General features: G+C 33.9%; 1 protein-coding gene across 1 annotated transcript in view; it reads left to right on the top strand.

Annotated features, from left to right (window-relative positions):
- The window catches only part of LOC147391407 (pleckstrin homology (PH) domain-containing protein), a 114,657-nt gene extending 111,955 nt beyond the window's left edge, over positions 1-2,702 (top strand). The window contains exons 61-64 of the mRNA XM_086459793.1: positions 14-229; positions 315-367; positions 1,051-1,159; positions 2,108-2,702. Of these exons, the coding sequence (XP_086315919.1) occupies positions 14-229; positions 315-367; positions 1,051-1,159; positions 2,108-2,452 (723 nt within the window). The 3' untranslated portion in view covers positions 2,453-2,702. The remainder of the gene's footprint in view (positions 1-13; positions 230-314; positions 368-1,050; positions 1,160-2,107) is intronic.
- Positions 2,703-17,880: the final 15,178 nt, after the last annotated feature.

The raw sequence follows: 17,880 nt of genomic DNA, 5'->3' as shown, positions 1-17,880 counted from the left end.
TATCCAAATACAGGTTCCTTCAAGCCAGAGACATGTACACTTTGCTTGGGATGAAGCTGATGGGAGAGTGTCCTCTAACCAGATTAAGCCCATGATTAAACCGAGAGATTTCTCTTCAGTGGCTTCCATCTCTGATGAGAGGAGATTCATTAAACATAGTATCAACTTCCAGAAGATTTGGAGCAGTGAACCTGAATCCAAAGGTCGATGCACATTGTGCCGAAAGCAGGTTTGTTATTGGTTTTCTTTCTTCTGTAGGTTTTGTTGTATCAACTGTTACAATCTTTATATAACACTCGGTTCCAATTTTTTAGGCGTTAGAGGATGGTGGAATATGTAGCATTTGGAGACCAATTTGTCCTGACGGGTAATAAATAATACCTCAAATCCTATGTCACTTTACTTCATTGTTTTATTCTTATTTTTTTTCCCATCAGAAAATTCGTACTTTTTGGTTAACCTAGGTTGAAATGGAATCTTTCGAACTTTTTTATTTTCCTTCTTGGTGCTTAGCTAAAGCATGATCATAAATTTCATTTTCAGGAGATCCTTTTAATTTTAAATTTGCATCAAATTCTTGCCAATTTATGTTTGGTGGCATCATTGTTTAAAATGAAATGTGTGGAACATGATTTAGAAAAACAAGTTAAATAAATTGGTTATTGTCTATGTAAGAAGAACATGGACGTATATCAGTGTCCAAAGCAAGCAAAAGGTGTTTAACATGTTGATAAACCTTGAACACTTCCATGTCCATACACATGTATTATGATGTAATATATTAGCTATTCATAACTTGAGTATGCCTTCTAAAAGAAAACATCTAATTATCTATCGGAAAAGGCCTCTACAGTACATGCAATTTTGTCATCATTTATAAGATAACACTAACTGTAAAATAATTAGCAATCATGAATCCCTTATGCATTCTATTTCGAGTTGCATTTTATTGTGAGTGGTGATGACTTTTTCCCTACTTAAGTTGAATCTTGAATTGTCTTCCATGAAAACCTCTAATTTTTAATCCTGAACGTGGCTTGGTTTTTGCAGGTATGTCTCCGTTGGAGATGTAGCTCGTGTCAGCACCAATTCCCCAAATGTTGCTGCTTCGTACTATAATGACGGCAGACAGTTTACACTTCCAGTTGGTTATGACCTGGTAAGAGCCATAAAATGACTTATTCTAAAAGTGTCCAAAATTTTCTAACCATCCTTCTAGAATCATTTTTCACATTCTTTAATAGGAAGTCATATAGTAGGTAACACACGATAATTTCCACTGAAAATAGGGTTTTAGGTCGTCGTCCCAGATAAAGCGAAAGAAAAATTTTCAAATTGTAAGAAGAAAAAAAGAAGAGCTCAAAGTGTTTCCTAACAACCCTAAATCACTTGCCATCAATCCTACTTTTGGAGGCCTAGGACACCAAAAATCAAACTTATGGGTTTTCACAACCAGCAACATCTATTATATATTGCATCATTTTGGATGGTTGAAGAACATGGGTATTACAACGGGAGGATACAGTTGAGTGTATATTTTCCTCCACTCTCGGGTGTGTCATACTCCAGTTAAGCCCCACGACCCTCTTATATTCATAGTTCTCCCCCTTTCCAACAAGTCAGTCTTTTGGAGTAGTTGGTTGGTTAACATGGTATCAGAGCACTAGGTTTGTATAGGTCACGGTTTCAATTCTTTCCACCCCCTTATGGGTGAAGGGGAGTGTTGAGTGTATATTCTCCTCCACTCTTGGGTGTGTCGTACCCCAGTTAAGCCCCGTGACCATCCTATATTCATAGTTCCTCTCCAACAGATCGGTCTTTTGGAGTAGTAGGTTGGTTAACAGATTGTATCGTTAGATCATTGATTCCATAGTACCCTAGGAGATCTTGGTGAGATCAATATAGTTGGTCCACAGCCCTATGACATACATGGTAAGAGGCCAGGACCTAATCCTCTGCAAAGCTCTTATCTCAAAGATTTGGCGTTGGTTAAACGAATCCTATACCTGCACTCCACTCTGTCCAGAGCCATGTAATGTTTGTATACCTTATCCTCAGCGGCACGAGTTTCAGAAAATAGGGAAGTAAATTGTTATGGTTTTTGCAGGTATGGAGGAATTGCTCAGATGACTACAAAGTTGCTGTATCGATATGGTACCCACGTGCCCCAGAGGGATTTGTATCACTCGGTTGTGTTGCCGTAGCTGGTTTCACTGAGCCGCCATATGATTCTGCGTACTGTGTGGCAGCAACTCTTGCTGAGGAGACTGTGTTTGAGGAACAAAAGGTGTGGGCTGCACCAGATTCGTACCCATGGGCTTGTCATATTTATCAGGTCCAAAGTGAAGCCCTTCACTTTGTTGCATTACGTCTGCCAAAGGAAGAATCTGATTGGAAGCCCATGAGGGTGGCTGATAGCGAACAACCTTCTCAAATATCAGAATCTGGATGATCTTAGGGTGAGATGATAATGAAGCACCCATCCATCTGGCTTTATAAGATGGCATCTCTTTTATGAGCACACCTCTGTGCAATCAAATTGCTGTATGTAATATTATCCTGACTCAGGATCGGGTTTGTGGGGAAACCAAAATATTTGTTAGGGCTTCAAGAAGAGACGATAAGAGGTTTGTACACTAATTTCTTGATCCAAAATAATAATAAATAAAAAAAAGATCTGTTAAAGTCAGTTTTTGTGAAAATTCTTTCCCTTGGCTTGAAACTTATCCAAGATCATCTTAAAATATAATCACCATCTTTTGACTTCTCTAGCATGAATCAGCTACTCACATTCTTTGTTCACGACTTTTTCCTGAATAAAGTAGTAGTCGAACCCCATATGCTTTGTGTGCATGCATGGAAACAGGATTTGAGGCTAAAGAGATGGCCAAGATGTTGCCCTTTTGTTGTGGCCAGCCCTGCGATGGCTTTCACTCTGGTACGTTTATTTTCAACTCCAAGTCATCCTTCCACTAACACACCTCCCCTCCCCTGCCCTGGCCTCCACTTTGTGTCAGGTTTCACTGTGGTACCAATCTTTTTGGATCCCCTGGTAGTACTTTCCCTAAGCTGCTCCTGCTGATGTTTGAACTTGAGACGTGATGCTGGCTCTGATACCAAATGATACAAACCAGGATTGTATCCAAAACTGATCGATCTACTAAATGTTGGATCAAACTCTTGTTAGTGGGGTTTTTAAATGATCTCAATATTAAATTGGAAAACAATTGAATAGGATCCAGATCCAAAATTCAATCCAATAAATAATTTTATATAGGTCTGATCAGTAAATTGTCAACTACTCGTATCGGAAATCCATGGACCTTCATATAGGCTCAACCAGATTGAGCCATGGTCCCGACCACGGTCCAATCGGTTCAGCTGATTTTTGGTTCCATCTTGGCTTGGTTCTTGAACGTGGATGAGAGATTTGGAAAGAAGAAAGTTTAGTTAAGGAGAACAAGAAGGAAGCAATAAGAGCAAAAAATTTGGAAATTTTGTGGGGGCCTTTGTAAAGGTGCTTGGCAACTATCACAACTTGCATTGCAAATGAGAAAAGTGAATTATTCTTGTCCAATTCCAACACCCATTATATCTGACTTATTCCTCTTCTTGGAAATATTGGTTTGGTCATTTTCTTGAAAATGAAATCTAAAATACCCTCACATGCCTCCCCTATACAAACAAAATTAGATGAAACTTGCCTCTCAAAATGCCAACTAAGCTAGAACGGCTTTGGTGTCAAATGCACCACCATGGTCTCCAAGGTGCCATAGAAAAAAGTAAAAATAAAAATTCATACAAAAGTACAGGATTTACGTTGTAACACCCCAAATTTTTTAATTTGTATCTCGAGAAAAAATAAATAGTGGAATTTTAAGAAAATCTTGAAAGTGGGACTTAGGGTAAAACTGTAGGACCTTGTTTTGATCATTTTTAATGGAATCTGACTTCACCATTAGATTCAAAATGATCGAAATACATAGTTTAGCCTGTAAGCACCCTCAAATGCGAGTCCGAATATAAAAGTTACAAAATCCTCGATTATCAGATCAGACCAGGTTAAAACAGTGACTTTTTGTTAGAGCAATAATTTTTAAAATTCGATCATACCATTGGGTTCATAACGAAAAATTATTCAACATAGACTATTTATTTGTCATTTTTGGAGATCAGGAAGTTGAATTATCGTCAAAAACGAAAACGACATCAAGTTTAGGGGTCACGTCAGGCCAAAAATGTAAATTTTTTATGGAGACATAATTTATAGAAATTGATTATACCATTAGATCCGGAACAAAAAATTAGACGAAATAGAGTATTCGTTTGTCAGTTTTGGAGACCGAATGACCAAGTTATCGTCGATCAAAACAATAGGCGAAATACCGAATTCATCCCAAATATTATATAAATAATATTAAAATTTTTTTTTTTAATCTCATCTTCCCCAACTCGTCATTTCAGCCGCGACATATACAACGAAAAATTCATTTTTTTCTTCAAACTTCCACCTCAGATCTCGTGCAAACGGCTCGTCGTCGACGATCGCAGTAGAAGGAAAAAAGATCCGCAACCTCGACATCTACAAAACCCACCCAACCTTTCTTCATTGCACTTTCTATTTCATCCAATATCGTCAAAAATCAGCCGTATTTGAATACGGAAACTTTGAAATTTTGACCTCGGATTTCGTCCTTTTCGGGGTCAAATCGTCTTCCGACGCAGAAGGGAGAAACGTCCGCAGCCTCATTCTCTACATAACCCAATCAAATTCCTTCCGTTTTCTCGTCTTTTTCACCCCGTATAATCAAAAATCAGCCGTATTTTTATACGGAGATTTTCGTAACTTCGACCTTGATTTTCATCGATTTCGGGGTCAAACTGTCTTTCGCCGTAGAAGGGAGAAGAGACAAACACATCGAGATCTTCGAAACCACCGGGCCGGTTTCGAAAATCAGCCGCTTCGAAGTTCAATCTGTCTCGATTTCCGTGCCGATCGCCTCGATTTCCGCGCACACGCTTTGATCCTTTCGCCTAGAAATGTAAGGAACTCTCAATTTCTATTAGTAATCGTAGATTGTGAAAATTGCATTTAAGATTTTATTGGAAAATTTTGAATGTATTTCCGAAGTATAGAATTCTTTTGTTATTTAAAAATTCACGTCAGAAATTGCATGTTTGACATGTTTAATTGTATTTTTAACAAATTATACGTGAGTAGATTATTTTAATGGGTTATTTCCATAAATTGGGTCCTGTGCACTGCTCGGACCCCGTTTGATATGAAATTTGTATATTTTTTTATATTATTGATAGAAATAAATTCTATAATTGGAAAATGTGATTTAATATTCAATGAACTCATATTGAGTTGATGAATATCAGAAAATGGATGTTTTATTGAAGAGATTGAAAATTGTAAAAATTGGAAAAATGGAAAAAGGGTATGAAACGGTAAAATGTCAGAGTCACACCCGAGGGGTGATGTCTGTATTTTACGTTGTTGTGCTGTATGCAAGTTGGTGAACAGATATCCAGGGATAATATTATTGGTTGCATGTTTATTTCCTTTATGTTAGCACGAGGCACTGTTTACGTTTCCGTTATGTTATTTATTTTAGGCCGGGTGGCCACACTTGCATGGTAGGAAACTGGATATCTATTCTCAACCTTGTATTGTTAATTTCTCTTTTATTTTCAAATGAAAATAATATATATATGTAACTATTTTGTGAGCTGTTAAAGAGTTTGTGAATGCCTGAAGGGATAGTGCGTCATATCATCCGGAGTGGTGTACTATCCTGGGATGTACGGTAGGGGCCACCAAGCTCATACGTAGTATGGGACGCGTATGAGAGTGGAGTCACAACTGGAATCCGGGATATTCCTCTCTATCTTTACCAGTGAATTTGTAATGTAAAGGTGGTCGTATACGAATGGTTTGTATATTTGGGAATCACATGCACGCCTGATAGGCATAGACGAAGATGATTAGTCAGTGATCACTAACAATCTATAGTAGTCGAACGTTCTGACACATTGAAAAGAGACCCATTGCTTACGGTCACGTCAAACGGCCAGCCTGAGCCGGATAAATGGTCAACCAAACGTGGTAAGGGCAGCGACCGGCCACAAAATCAGGAACTAAAAGCCAGACAGAAATTGTAACATCATGTCCCGACTGGGAGTGATCCAGTCGTGAATCCCAACACTCTAATTCCAATACTCCACCATTGTGTATTATGTATCTGTTGCTTTACTTTGATATATAAAATGAAATGCATGTTTAATGTTTCCATCTGATCAATTAGATTTGTACATAAAGAAAATGGTATAGTGAGTACTGTTGATTGATGTAATGTGAGTTTTAAAAGGTTTAGTTGCTCATCCCTAGCTATATGTACCAGTTAATCGTACTTTATTATGTAAAACTTTGATTATTTTAAGATGATTCAGTATGCTTATTCATTCGTGCTAAGAGGGGTTATTGGCAGAAATTGTTTGTTTCCCTACTGGGTAACCATTGTTACTCACCCTTTCCTTCTCTATTTTTTAGTTTCAGATTCAGAACTTAGCGAGGCAAGTATAGAGTACGAATGATGATCATCTGGTTAGTCAGATAGACAACCAGAGTCCGTCACCTGGTAAGTACTAGGGCTATACCCCTTAGTGGTGTCAGTTCTCCCAGGTAGTCTTATGGATTTTGTCTTGAGCGTTAGGAATTTTGTTAGAGTGAGGAAATCTTTGTAAAATCCTATATTATAATTTCTTCTTTCGCACTCTGATCTTTCGTACGTATATAAGCTTCCGTTAGTATTATATTTTGGTTGTTTTTATGCAGGATTGTATGTCGTCTATCAGGTGCAGGTTGAACGCCTTGGAATGCTAACATAAACAGAGGAGACCATGCCGAAATTTCGAGGTGCCACCTACTATCTCGAGATCTGACATGGGGAATTGTGTTAGCGTTCGGCGGGGCGCCACATACGTTGTTTTTACAAACTAGCTTTTGGAAACTAGAACAAACTAAAAATACTTCCAGATTAATGTTTTACATCATTCATGTGGAGACCATTTTAGTCACGCAATGTATATTAATATCATGAATAATGCTGAAGTGACCTCAGGTTGGAACCTCATATCGCACTTCTTGACATGAAAGTGTATAAGAATCATAAATGATTTTCATCGAAATACGATCAAAAAAGCATCTTTGGTTCCTATTCACTTTCATATTAAGACGTGTGCTATGAGGTTATAGTTTGAGGTCACTCCGGTACAACTCTAATTATATTATATAAGGTATGTAATTTAATGTATTGACATCATTTGTGCGATAATAAAAAAATAAAGACGAATCAATTTTGGGTTTAAATGTGAGTGGGTATGCATACGTAATCTTTGACTTCCATTTAAACATATTTCGAATGTGAATTATGATTCGGCAATAAAGAACAAAATATCTACAACATAATCCATTAAAGGAATAATGAATACTTGTACGATTAAACAGTAGCAAATTAATTTAGAGATATCACTTGAGAATATCATTGTATCTACTATTTGGGAATTAATATCTTATCTTTATTATATAAAAAAAGTATAATGTAAAAATGATTTGTAAATTATTAAATTGATTGAGGACACATGCATATTAAAAAAGTATAATGAAGTTACTTTAACTAATGATCATTTATAGTTTATAGTAGTCAAACGATTGATTTCCTTTAGGAATCAACAGTCTACCTGAGCCGAACAACATGATCACCCAATTATCATAATTTTTCAGACCATAAAATTAGGAACTAATAGTTAGTTCTATACTAGTTAAGTACTAGATCATTAATATATAGATCGATAGTTTTGTAATGATCATGTACCTCGTCATTCTTATCAAATACACGATCAGGATTGATATACTTATGACATTTTTATTTATTTTATTTTGTTATTGATGATGCATATTTTCAATTTTATTCATTTTGTTTTCTTATTTAAAAACTTGTATTATTTCTAATAGATTACTTTATTTAGTCATTAATATTAAGATTATTAATTTGAAATATGAGTTTACTATTAAGTAACTTTCTCATTATTCACCTAACTAACAAAACATTATAGATGTTCAAACTATCAGGATGCTTGTTCTTGATGAGGAACATTAAATATAGGGATCGTAGGATCAAGATGATGAATACTATTTCTGTTATGTGTGAATTGGAATTAAACTTTGGTGGAACTATTTTTGAATACTTTTGAACTTCCTTATATATATTGGAATCATGCGTGTTATATTTTTTTATATGTATATGTCCAAAAAGTGAGAACTAGTGCTTATGAAATTAATAACTATCGATCTATGTGAGATGTGTAATTGATGTATGTTATACTTTTGGGTTATACTATAGTTATGTTTTTTTAGGAATTAATGCTATATATATTCAATATGATATAATGGTTGGAATATTTGTTGGAATGTAGTGGATATATGATTTTGATTATGCATATATTTCTTTAAAGGTGAAATATTTTTTATAAGTCCAATTTTTAGGGGAAACTTAGTCAAAATTGTTATTTGAAAAAAAAAAATTATATCGTATTTAAGATTTGAAGATTTTTATTTATTTATTTTTAATTTTCTCTCCACCGTCGAGACTTGAAAAAAGTTGATCCCAAATCGTAGGCATGACAAGGTTGGTGGATTCTTTTTATCATTTGAGAAGGACTTTCCTTGCCCAATTTACAAGTAGCAGGAACCAAGACCACGAACATACCGTTCGACATCAAGAAAAAAATAGATGAGCCACTAAGGGAGTTTGTAAAATGGTTCAAGTTCGAGATGGTTCAGATTGGAGATTACGATGAGCTAACAACCATGGCATCAAGAAAGGGTTTCCACAAACTTCAAAGCTTTTCGACTCCCCGGTGAAGAGGAAGCTTGAAAATATACACGAGTTGCTATTCTGAGTTGAGAAATATTCTCGGCAAGATGATGTACACTGGAGCAACCCACAGGCTCCGGTGTTGTATGGTGCCATGGTCCCACTCAGTTTGGTTTCTTAAATAGATACGTATCTGGCCAAATGGTAGCGTATAAGCAAAAGAAAAGTGAATATAGAGTGATCAACAACAAGAAGAAATTAAGACAAAAATAGAAGAGAAATCCCATTGTGTGACAGATAGCGAATGCCCATTCACTATCTTCAACAGAAGTATTTCTTGGGCCTTTTTTGTATTTCCTCTGGGATATTTTGTAACAAACTCCCTATCGTTCTATAAATAAGACAATGCTAGATAGTTCAAGGGGACCTCTAGTTTTTCTTCTTTATATATTGAGAAAATAGAGAAAGTTATTATGGCTTTTGTAGATAAGGGTAAAAGCCACAAGTTACCCTTTCAATTGTCCTCAACTTCTAGAATAATACATGCTGATGTATGGGGTCCATCTCCCATTCCATCCTTTAGAGGTTTCACACGTCCAATGGGATTGTAGAAAGCTCATTGGAGTAGAAGCTGAGGAAGATGAAGCTCTATGAAGAAATGTAAATGAGAAATAAGAGTATTTGTTATTGCATCTTTTTTTCTTAAAAACACTAATAGAGAACTCTCTAGACGTTGTTACAAATCGTTATTTGTTGATATGTGATTTATAAATGGAACCAACATGCCTAAACTTGGAAAATTGTTGAGTCTGCTTGAAATGCCTTAGTTTGGTTGAAACTTGAACAAGTAATCGCCCTGCGCCCACTTTGTGTCAGGTTTCACTCTGGTACCAATCTTTTTGGATCCCCAAGTAGTCCTTACCCTAAGCTTCTCCTGTCGATGTTTGAACTTGAGACTCTATACCAATGATGCAAAACCAAACCAATACACCCAAAATATTGTAGGATTGGATCCAAAACTGATTGATCCAATAAATGTTGGATCTCAATGTTAAATTGGAAAACAGTTGAATAGGGTGTAGACCCAAAATCCAATCCAATAACCCGTCAAGGATCTGTCTGTGGAGCTTCATTTAGACTCAACCAGATTGAACCATGGTCCTGACCACAGTCTAATCGGTTCAGCTGATTTTCGGTTGCAATTTAGATTGCTTCTTGAATGTGGATTAGAGATGCTAAAGTAAGGGCGGTGATGGGTGAGGGTTGTTGAGTGAGAGTGTGGAAAGAAGAAAATTTAATTAAGGAGAACCACATAGAAGCAATATGAGGGAAGAGTTTGGAAATTTTGTGGGGACCTCTGTAAATTTTTTTGGCAACAATCACAACTTGTATTGCAAATGACAAAAGGGCAGCCTTGTCCAATTGCAGCACCCATATATATCTGACTTATTTCTTTTCTTGGAAGTATTGGTTAGGTCATTTTCTTGAATATGAAATCTAAAATACCCACATAGCTCCCCTATACAAACAAAAATTATATGAAACTTACCTCTCAAAATGCTAACTAGCTAGAACATTGTTTATGGGTCATCTATTGGTAGACTTAAAAAAAAAAAAAAAATCAATTTGATTTGTGATGTATTGTGATGCTCAAAATTTGAGTCCACGATCCAACTCATAACCCGTGAGTCAGGATGTAGATCCGAATATTAAAGGTCAGAAAATTAGAAATTATTTATAATATAATATATATGTGTGATTTTTTTTTTTTTTGGATAAAAATATTTCATGATTAACACTTAAAAACTCTCTATAACAATCAATACTAGTAGTAAACATTGACAATCTAAATATATGATTTTATTTAATTACTGAGACACCTTGAAATGTGCACTTTCTAAATTATTACATTCTCAATTCAATGTATTTTTCATAAAAATATATATATAATAATCACACTACAGAGGAAAATATAAGAAAAAAATTCAAAAAAAGTTAACAGATGTGTGTTATTCCATTATGGACAGAACAAACACATTTAAAAGAAATGATCGTTGTGAATGACATGCTTAGTAGATTTTCAAACGGTCAGTGGGGTTGGAAAGCTAACATATAAACCTAAAAGTTTCGTGTTTTGACTATTTCCAGAAAATGAAAATTTCTGAGAGATAAATGGGTTGAAATAAACCCCATTTGCAAAGACAATAGAAATTTAGATTCCCATAATTTATTAAAAAAATATATAAAATTTAATACTCATTCGATTTTGGGAATTTTTTTAATTTAATAAAGATATTTTCGACCTCTATCAAACCACAACGGTGGAATATGCTAAAATTAATAATTTATTGAAGAAAAATCAATTTATATATGATTTACTCCAAGTTTGGAAATAAATAACAATAAAACATAACCTCAATTCATTATTTAAAGAAGTTAATTAAAATCAACATAACATTCCTCTTGGGTGATTTATCACATAGAGTTCAAGAATAAAATAAAATAAACCACCACGTATTTATTAATGGTTCCACTATTTATTTCGACATAAATCAAAACTGAAATAAAAAGAAAGTTAAAAAAATGAATTTTTTTTTAAAATCTGACTAAGACACCTCCTCGAGATTAGCATTTAAAAAATTTGAATAAACAACATGAGAAAAATCTCAATAGATATTATCATACTCATCCATGATTTAATCAATATAATAATCATATCAAGCAACAAAAGAATATTATAGATCTTCTATAGAGTATAAAAAAATAATAAAATGTAATGCAATGAATATTATATGTAAAAGTTTCACCCACATATCATGGGCATGCATTACTAGGTCATACACCTACATAAAATGAGACCTTTCACGGGATGTTTGGGGTCTTTCATCCTTGGTCGCTTTGACTCCATCTTACTCAATTAGGGCTTTTACCAATCTAGAATATCGATTCAAAAATATTATTTTTCAAAAATTATTATTATGATCTATTCATTATTAACGAGTTCTTCTCCCATAATTGATATATGAAAAGAAAAACACATAATTTTGCTTATATCAAGAAAAGATACACAAGAAACTTTAAAAATAATATATCATCATTATAACGAAAAGATCAAGAAAAAATATAGGTGTACACCTACCAAATATTTTGGCCTACAAATGAAGTATATTTTAAACTTTGATTAAATGAAGAACTTTCATATTTCACCCAAGAGCAAAAAATTAAAAGCACTGTCGATCCGCTGGTGTAGATCCGCTTTTATTTTTTTTTTTGAAATCACCACCTAGTTTTATAGTCTAGGAACAAAAAATGACCCTAAATAGACAAGAAACATAGAACTGTGACGAGATTGTTGGTACGGAGATCAGGTTATAGGATTAAAAAGTGTTAGGTACCAGTCCTGCCCGACAAAAGTCGATTTCTACTCTTCCCAAATATTTACATAGCAAAAATAGCTTAAATCCAAAATAATAATAATAATATATTTTCTTTTACCTGAATGATTACAACGATGGTTCCATCAGAAACTAGCGGTGAGCATTCATTGTGTAAATCTTCTAGCTTTATATTTCTTTAGAACTGTTTTTTATTTTCGATATGCGACTTTCTTTTCTAGATTTGGATTTTTTTATGAATTTTTTAGGGTGTTTTTAGAGGTTTTAGGTGTTTTTAGGTTTAAAATTAGGACTAGGGGGTTAAGTATTGACTTAGGACTCCAAATTTAGGGTTTTAGAAAGATTTTGAAGAGTTTTTACCTTGATTTTCTAGAATTTTTCTTGACCTACAAAACTAAGTGATGGAAGCTCATTTTTAAAGATGTTTATTGATAAGATTATAATTTGATTAGGTTTCTTAGAGTTAACTTCTATTTCTAACTAATCTATTAAATTGTTTATATAAGATTTTAATTAGTTTTTAATTAGGTTTTATTTTTTGACTTATATAGAATGAGAATTTTTAAAATTTGGAGAATCCCTCAATGGAAGGTTCTTTATTAAATTATTCTGAATTCTCTGGGATCCTCAGTGGAGGGTTCTTTATTAAATAAGGTTGGTCCCACTTGAATAAATGGGCCACAACTTAAAATTTGGCCCATGGGTTTAATTGATTAAATTTATTTGTTCAAAATTTTTATTTTGATTTTATTAAGATTTCACTTTACGTTAATTAATATTTTAATTATTAATTTATGATTTTCAAATTTTAGGGTTGAAAAATTATCGTTTTGCCCTTAAAGAGTACTTTTGAGTTGGGATGTTTTTTTGGGACATTTTGAAATATTTCGGAATCAATTTTTTGTAAGAAATTCAATGAGAGTATTGGTTTGTGTCACTTATGGGTTTTTGGCATAAAATGATCATGGACCCTATGATGAGCATTTTGGTAATTTTATCAAATTTTGTGAAAATTGACGAAATAGTTTATTTGATTTTAATTTATTATTTTATGTATTTGAAAGGATTTTCTTAAGTGTAATATAGTCTCTAAGGATATTTTGGTGTCAGGGGTATTTTAGTAATTTAATCATTTTTTGATGATTTTTCTCGTAAAACTTTTTTTTCTCTCAAAATGATGATTTCTATGTTTTAGGTCATATTTTCTAGCATAGTGTGATTTCTAAATGTTATTTGTATGAAATATCTCATCCGAGTTTAGGAAACACATCTAGTAATAAACAAAAAACTTTAGAATATTCATCCATCATCGGGAACCATCACAATAGAGGTGACAAATAGATTACTCAGGTGAGTGCAAAAACGAGGTGTTTATACTTTAGTAGATAGAAGTTTTAGGAACTTCTTAGATGACGTGTTTCTAACAAATAATGGTTTTTCTCTAAATACTCTGAAGTGGGGTGAGGTGTGCACGAATTGGGGAGTTTCTAGGCGGTTTAAAAACTTTAAAAATTTATCTTGTTGATCCCCCAATAATAATATATGACTTTAACAAAATTAATGTGGTCTCTCAATCCTACAATCAAGATTTTTGAGATTGCTAGAATTTGTTTAGGATTGTGATCTTTTTTTAAACGTACCACTTAGAGTTCTATGATTTAATCAATATGGATTACCACATGAAAACCCACTATTTGTAAGTTTACAAAACCTTAACCCTTTTGACCTTATCTTTTTGAATTATGTAAGAGAAAAGAATTGAATTTTTTTAATACTATTATTATTATTATTATTATTGGCTTTCACGTAAAAGATTTTATTCTCTTTAATCAATAACCATTGATTTAGAGTTGATCTAATGGTAGAAAGCGTTTGTAGCAAAGAGTTTCAAATTTTGAAAATTTATCCCAACCATCTCCACTTTTTTTGACAACTTTGGAGAGATTTTCTCTACCCATTCTCACAACTCCTACTTCATATTTATGAACTAAATAATTTTTAAACATAAATAAAATAAAATAAAATAAAAAAGAAATAAATTTTTTATCCCCCATGAGTTCTTGATCGTGACCAAAGTCAAACATGTCTCCCAAACCTTAATAAGTTGAAAATACTGATATGCCTTTATAAGAATAAGATCACTATAGTTGGGTATATATTATCCTAATAAAAAAAAATAAAAGCAAGTATTCACATTGAATCCATGATCGGGTACATCTGATGCACTAAAAATCCTAGGATATCGTAAAATCTTAGAGGGGCAAAATTGTTCAAAAGTTTTGTCTCCTAAAATTTAGAAAATCTGATATGTTGTGCAAAATTATATTATAAGCAGATTTTGTGTTTCAACCAAATTGAAATTTTGACATTTGAGTGCCCGAACATACAAATTATTCAAATACAAATGACGATTCTATCCATAGTATAAAGAAATTCTTATTCTATGACTAAGTTATAATCTTAGGGATACAAGGGTTCAGAGAATGGTGGAAAACAATAAATTATATACCGTCCATTATATTTAATCGACACCCCTATAGTCAAAAGTTATTATTATTATTATATTTATTTTTAAGGTATTACATATATAGTCATTCATTCAATGTAGTTTTCTGGTGTTAAATGCACTTGCTTGGTCTCCAAGGTACCATAGAAACCTCTTGATGTGAACCTCGTCAACTTATGACAAAACCCGTGATTGAAATTGAATTCAAGGACTGTTTTACAATCAGGTTTAATAGAAACCTCTACCCATTACCTATATACAGGTAAGAACCTTGGTATAATGAAGATGCCACAAACGGTGATGAAGGACCGATTGATAAGTCGAGATGAACGCCACGGATAAACTCCAATAAGTTCGCAAGTTCTTCAAAGAACCAAAGAGAAAATTCTCACATTTTTTTTATGAATCTAATGTGCTGGAATTTTATTGATAAACACACCTATTTATAGGCTGAAATACAATATAATAATAGGCCAAATCAGCTAAGGAAAATTTAGTCAACCTAAAAGGAAAATAATCTAAATAAGAAATCTGCAGCCCAAAAATCATGCCTATTGCTGCCCTTATTCTTCCTTATTGTCATCATGCCTATTTCAGCTAGAATAAAAGGAAAATAAACAGCAAATAAAGGTAATAAAAATAATGGAAAACTTGTCTTTTATGGTTGGCACATGCCTTATGAAAATAGACAACCAAGGAAACTAAAAGTAGAAACAAATGTGCAGTCTTCTAGAGCCTTTATTGCAACCTTTATTCTTGCCAATTTGTCTTGGAAAACAAACAATCAATCTTGAAAGGAAACTAAATAATTTCAGCCAATTAAATGCTGAAATTATTCTTCTAGAACTTGAATTATGTTGATGCAGTTTTGTTGAACATGCGGATCATGTTCAATGGAGCTCCACGTGTAAGTTTGATTCCAAACTTCTTGAATCAGCCTGCTAAGTGCATCTTTGAATTTATTTGCTCGTGTTCTTGTAACCGTGCTGTGATTTGCATCATTCCCCTCCTCTTGAAAATGATTTGTCCTCAAATCATCACCTACATCAAAAGAAGATAAATCAGAGACATTAAAAGTAGCACTTACATTATACTCACCAGGCAGATCTAATTTGTAGGCATTGTCGTTGATGCGCTCCAGGACTTGAAAAGGACCATTGCCTCTTGGAAGCAATTTAGAATGCCTTTGTGCGGGAAATCTTTCTTTTCACATGTTCAACCAAACCCAATCTCCTGCTTCAAAGACGATTTTGTGACGTCTTTTGTTGGCTTGTTTCGCATATTGTTCTGTTCTTCGCTCAATGTTGAGTCTTGCCTTCTCATGAATCTGCTTAACAAACTCTGCTTTCTTTTTACCATCTAAATTAACACGCTTAGACATAGGTAAAGGAGATAAATCCAGTGGTGTTAATGGATTAAAACCATACACAATTTCAAATGGCGAAAATTTAGTAGCAGAATGGATAGTACAGTTATAAGCAAATTCAACATGTGGTAAACATTCTTCCCATGTTTTAATGTTCTTTTTAATAATAACCCTTAACAAAGTAGACAAGGTCCTATTCACTACTTCCGTTTGACCATTAGTTTGTGGGTGACAAGTAATAGAAAATAATAACTTAGTGCCTAATTTACACCACAAGGTCTTCCAAAAGTAACTCAAGAATTTAGCATCTCTATCTGAAACAATTGTTCTAGGCATACCATGTAGTCTCACTATCTCCCTAACAAATCAGCAACATGTGAAGCAACATCCGTATTATGACATGGAATAAAATGTGCCATCTTAGAAAATCTATCCACGACAACAAACACAAAATCTCTCCCCCGTTTAGACCTAGGCAAACCTAACATAAAATCCATTGAAATATCAATCCAAGGTGTGATAGGAATTGGAAGTGGTGTGTATAAACCATGGGGTTGTACTCGAGATTTTGCTTGCCTACATGTGACACATTTACCACAATTCTTTCAACATCTCGTTTCATGTGTGGCCAATAGAAGTGTTCTTGCAAAATGGCTAATGTTTTAGCTACCCCAAAGTGTCCCATTAGTCCTCCCCCATGTAACTCTCTCACTAGCAAATCTCGCACAGAACAATTTGGTATGCACAGTTTATTTTCTCGAAACAAGAAACCCTTATGCCTAAAGTACTTACCATTGGCTGTCTCTTCACAAGATTCATACTCTTCATTAAAATCATGATCTAAAGGATATAATTCTTAATATGCTCAAAACCAAGTATCTTAGCATCAAGAGTAGAGATTAGTATGTACCTTCGAGAAAGTGCATCGGCAACGATGTTTTCTTTACCTTGTTTATATTGGATGATGTATGGAAACGTCTCGAAGAATTCCACCCAGCGTGCACGCCTCTTATTCAACTTGTGTTGACCTCTAAGGTGCTTCAAGGACTCATGATCGATGTGAATCACGAACGCTTTAGGCCAAAGGTAATGTTTCCATGTTTCTAAAGCTCGAACCAACACATACATTTATTTATCATAAGTAGGGTAGTTTAAAGCAGCCCCACTTAGTTTCTCACTAAAATATGCAAGTGGTCGTCCTTCTTGCATAAGAACTACGCCAATACCTAAACTTGAAACATCACACTCAATCTCAAAAGTTTTTGCAAAGTTAGGTAAAGCAAGTAAAGGTGCATGAGTTAATTTTGTTTGATCAATTGAAATGCTTTCTCTTGCTCTTCTCCCCATTTGAACCCAATATTTTTCTTGATGACTTCAGTTATTGGTGCGGCTATGCTATTAAAGTCTTTCACGAACCTCCGGTAAAAACTAGCAAGTCCATGAAAACTTCGCACATTACTTACGCTCGTGGGACTTGGCCATTCTTGGATAGCGTGAATCTTCTCTTCATCAACCTGTATCCCTTGTGCACTCGTAACAAAACCAAGAAACATAAGCTTATCAGTGCAAAATGTGCACTTCTTTAAGTTAGCAAACAACTTTTCTTTTCTAAGTACATCTAAAACCAATTTTAAATGCATCAGATGATCATCCAAGTTTTCGCTATAGATTAGGATATCATCAAAATAAATAACTACAAATTTTTCAATAAAAGCACGCAAAACATGGTTC

The sequence above is a fragment of the Akebia trifoliata genome, chromosome 11 (assembly GCF_017979445.1).
Source record: "Akebia trifoliata isolate Shusen 1 chromosome 11, ASM1797944v1, whole genome shotgun sequence".
NCBI lineage: Eukaryota > Viridiplantae > Streptophyta > Magnoliopsida > Ranunculales > Lardizabalaceae > Akebia > Akebia trifoliata.
The sequence above is the reverse complement of the archived record's forward strand: the minus strand, read 5'-3'. Positions and strand labels throughout refer to the sequence as shown.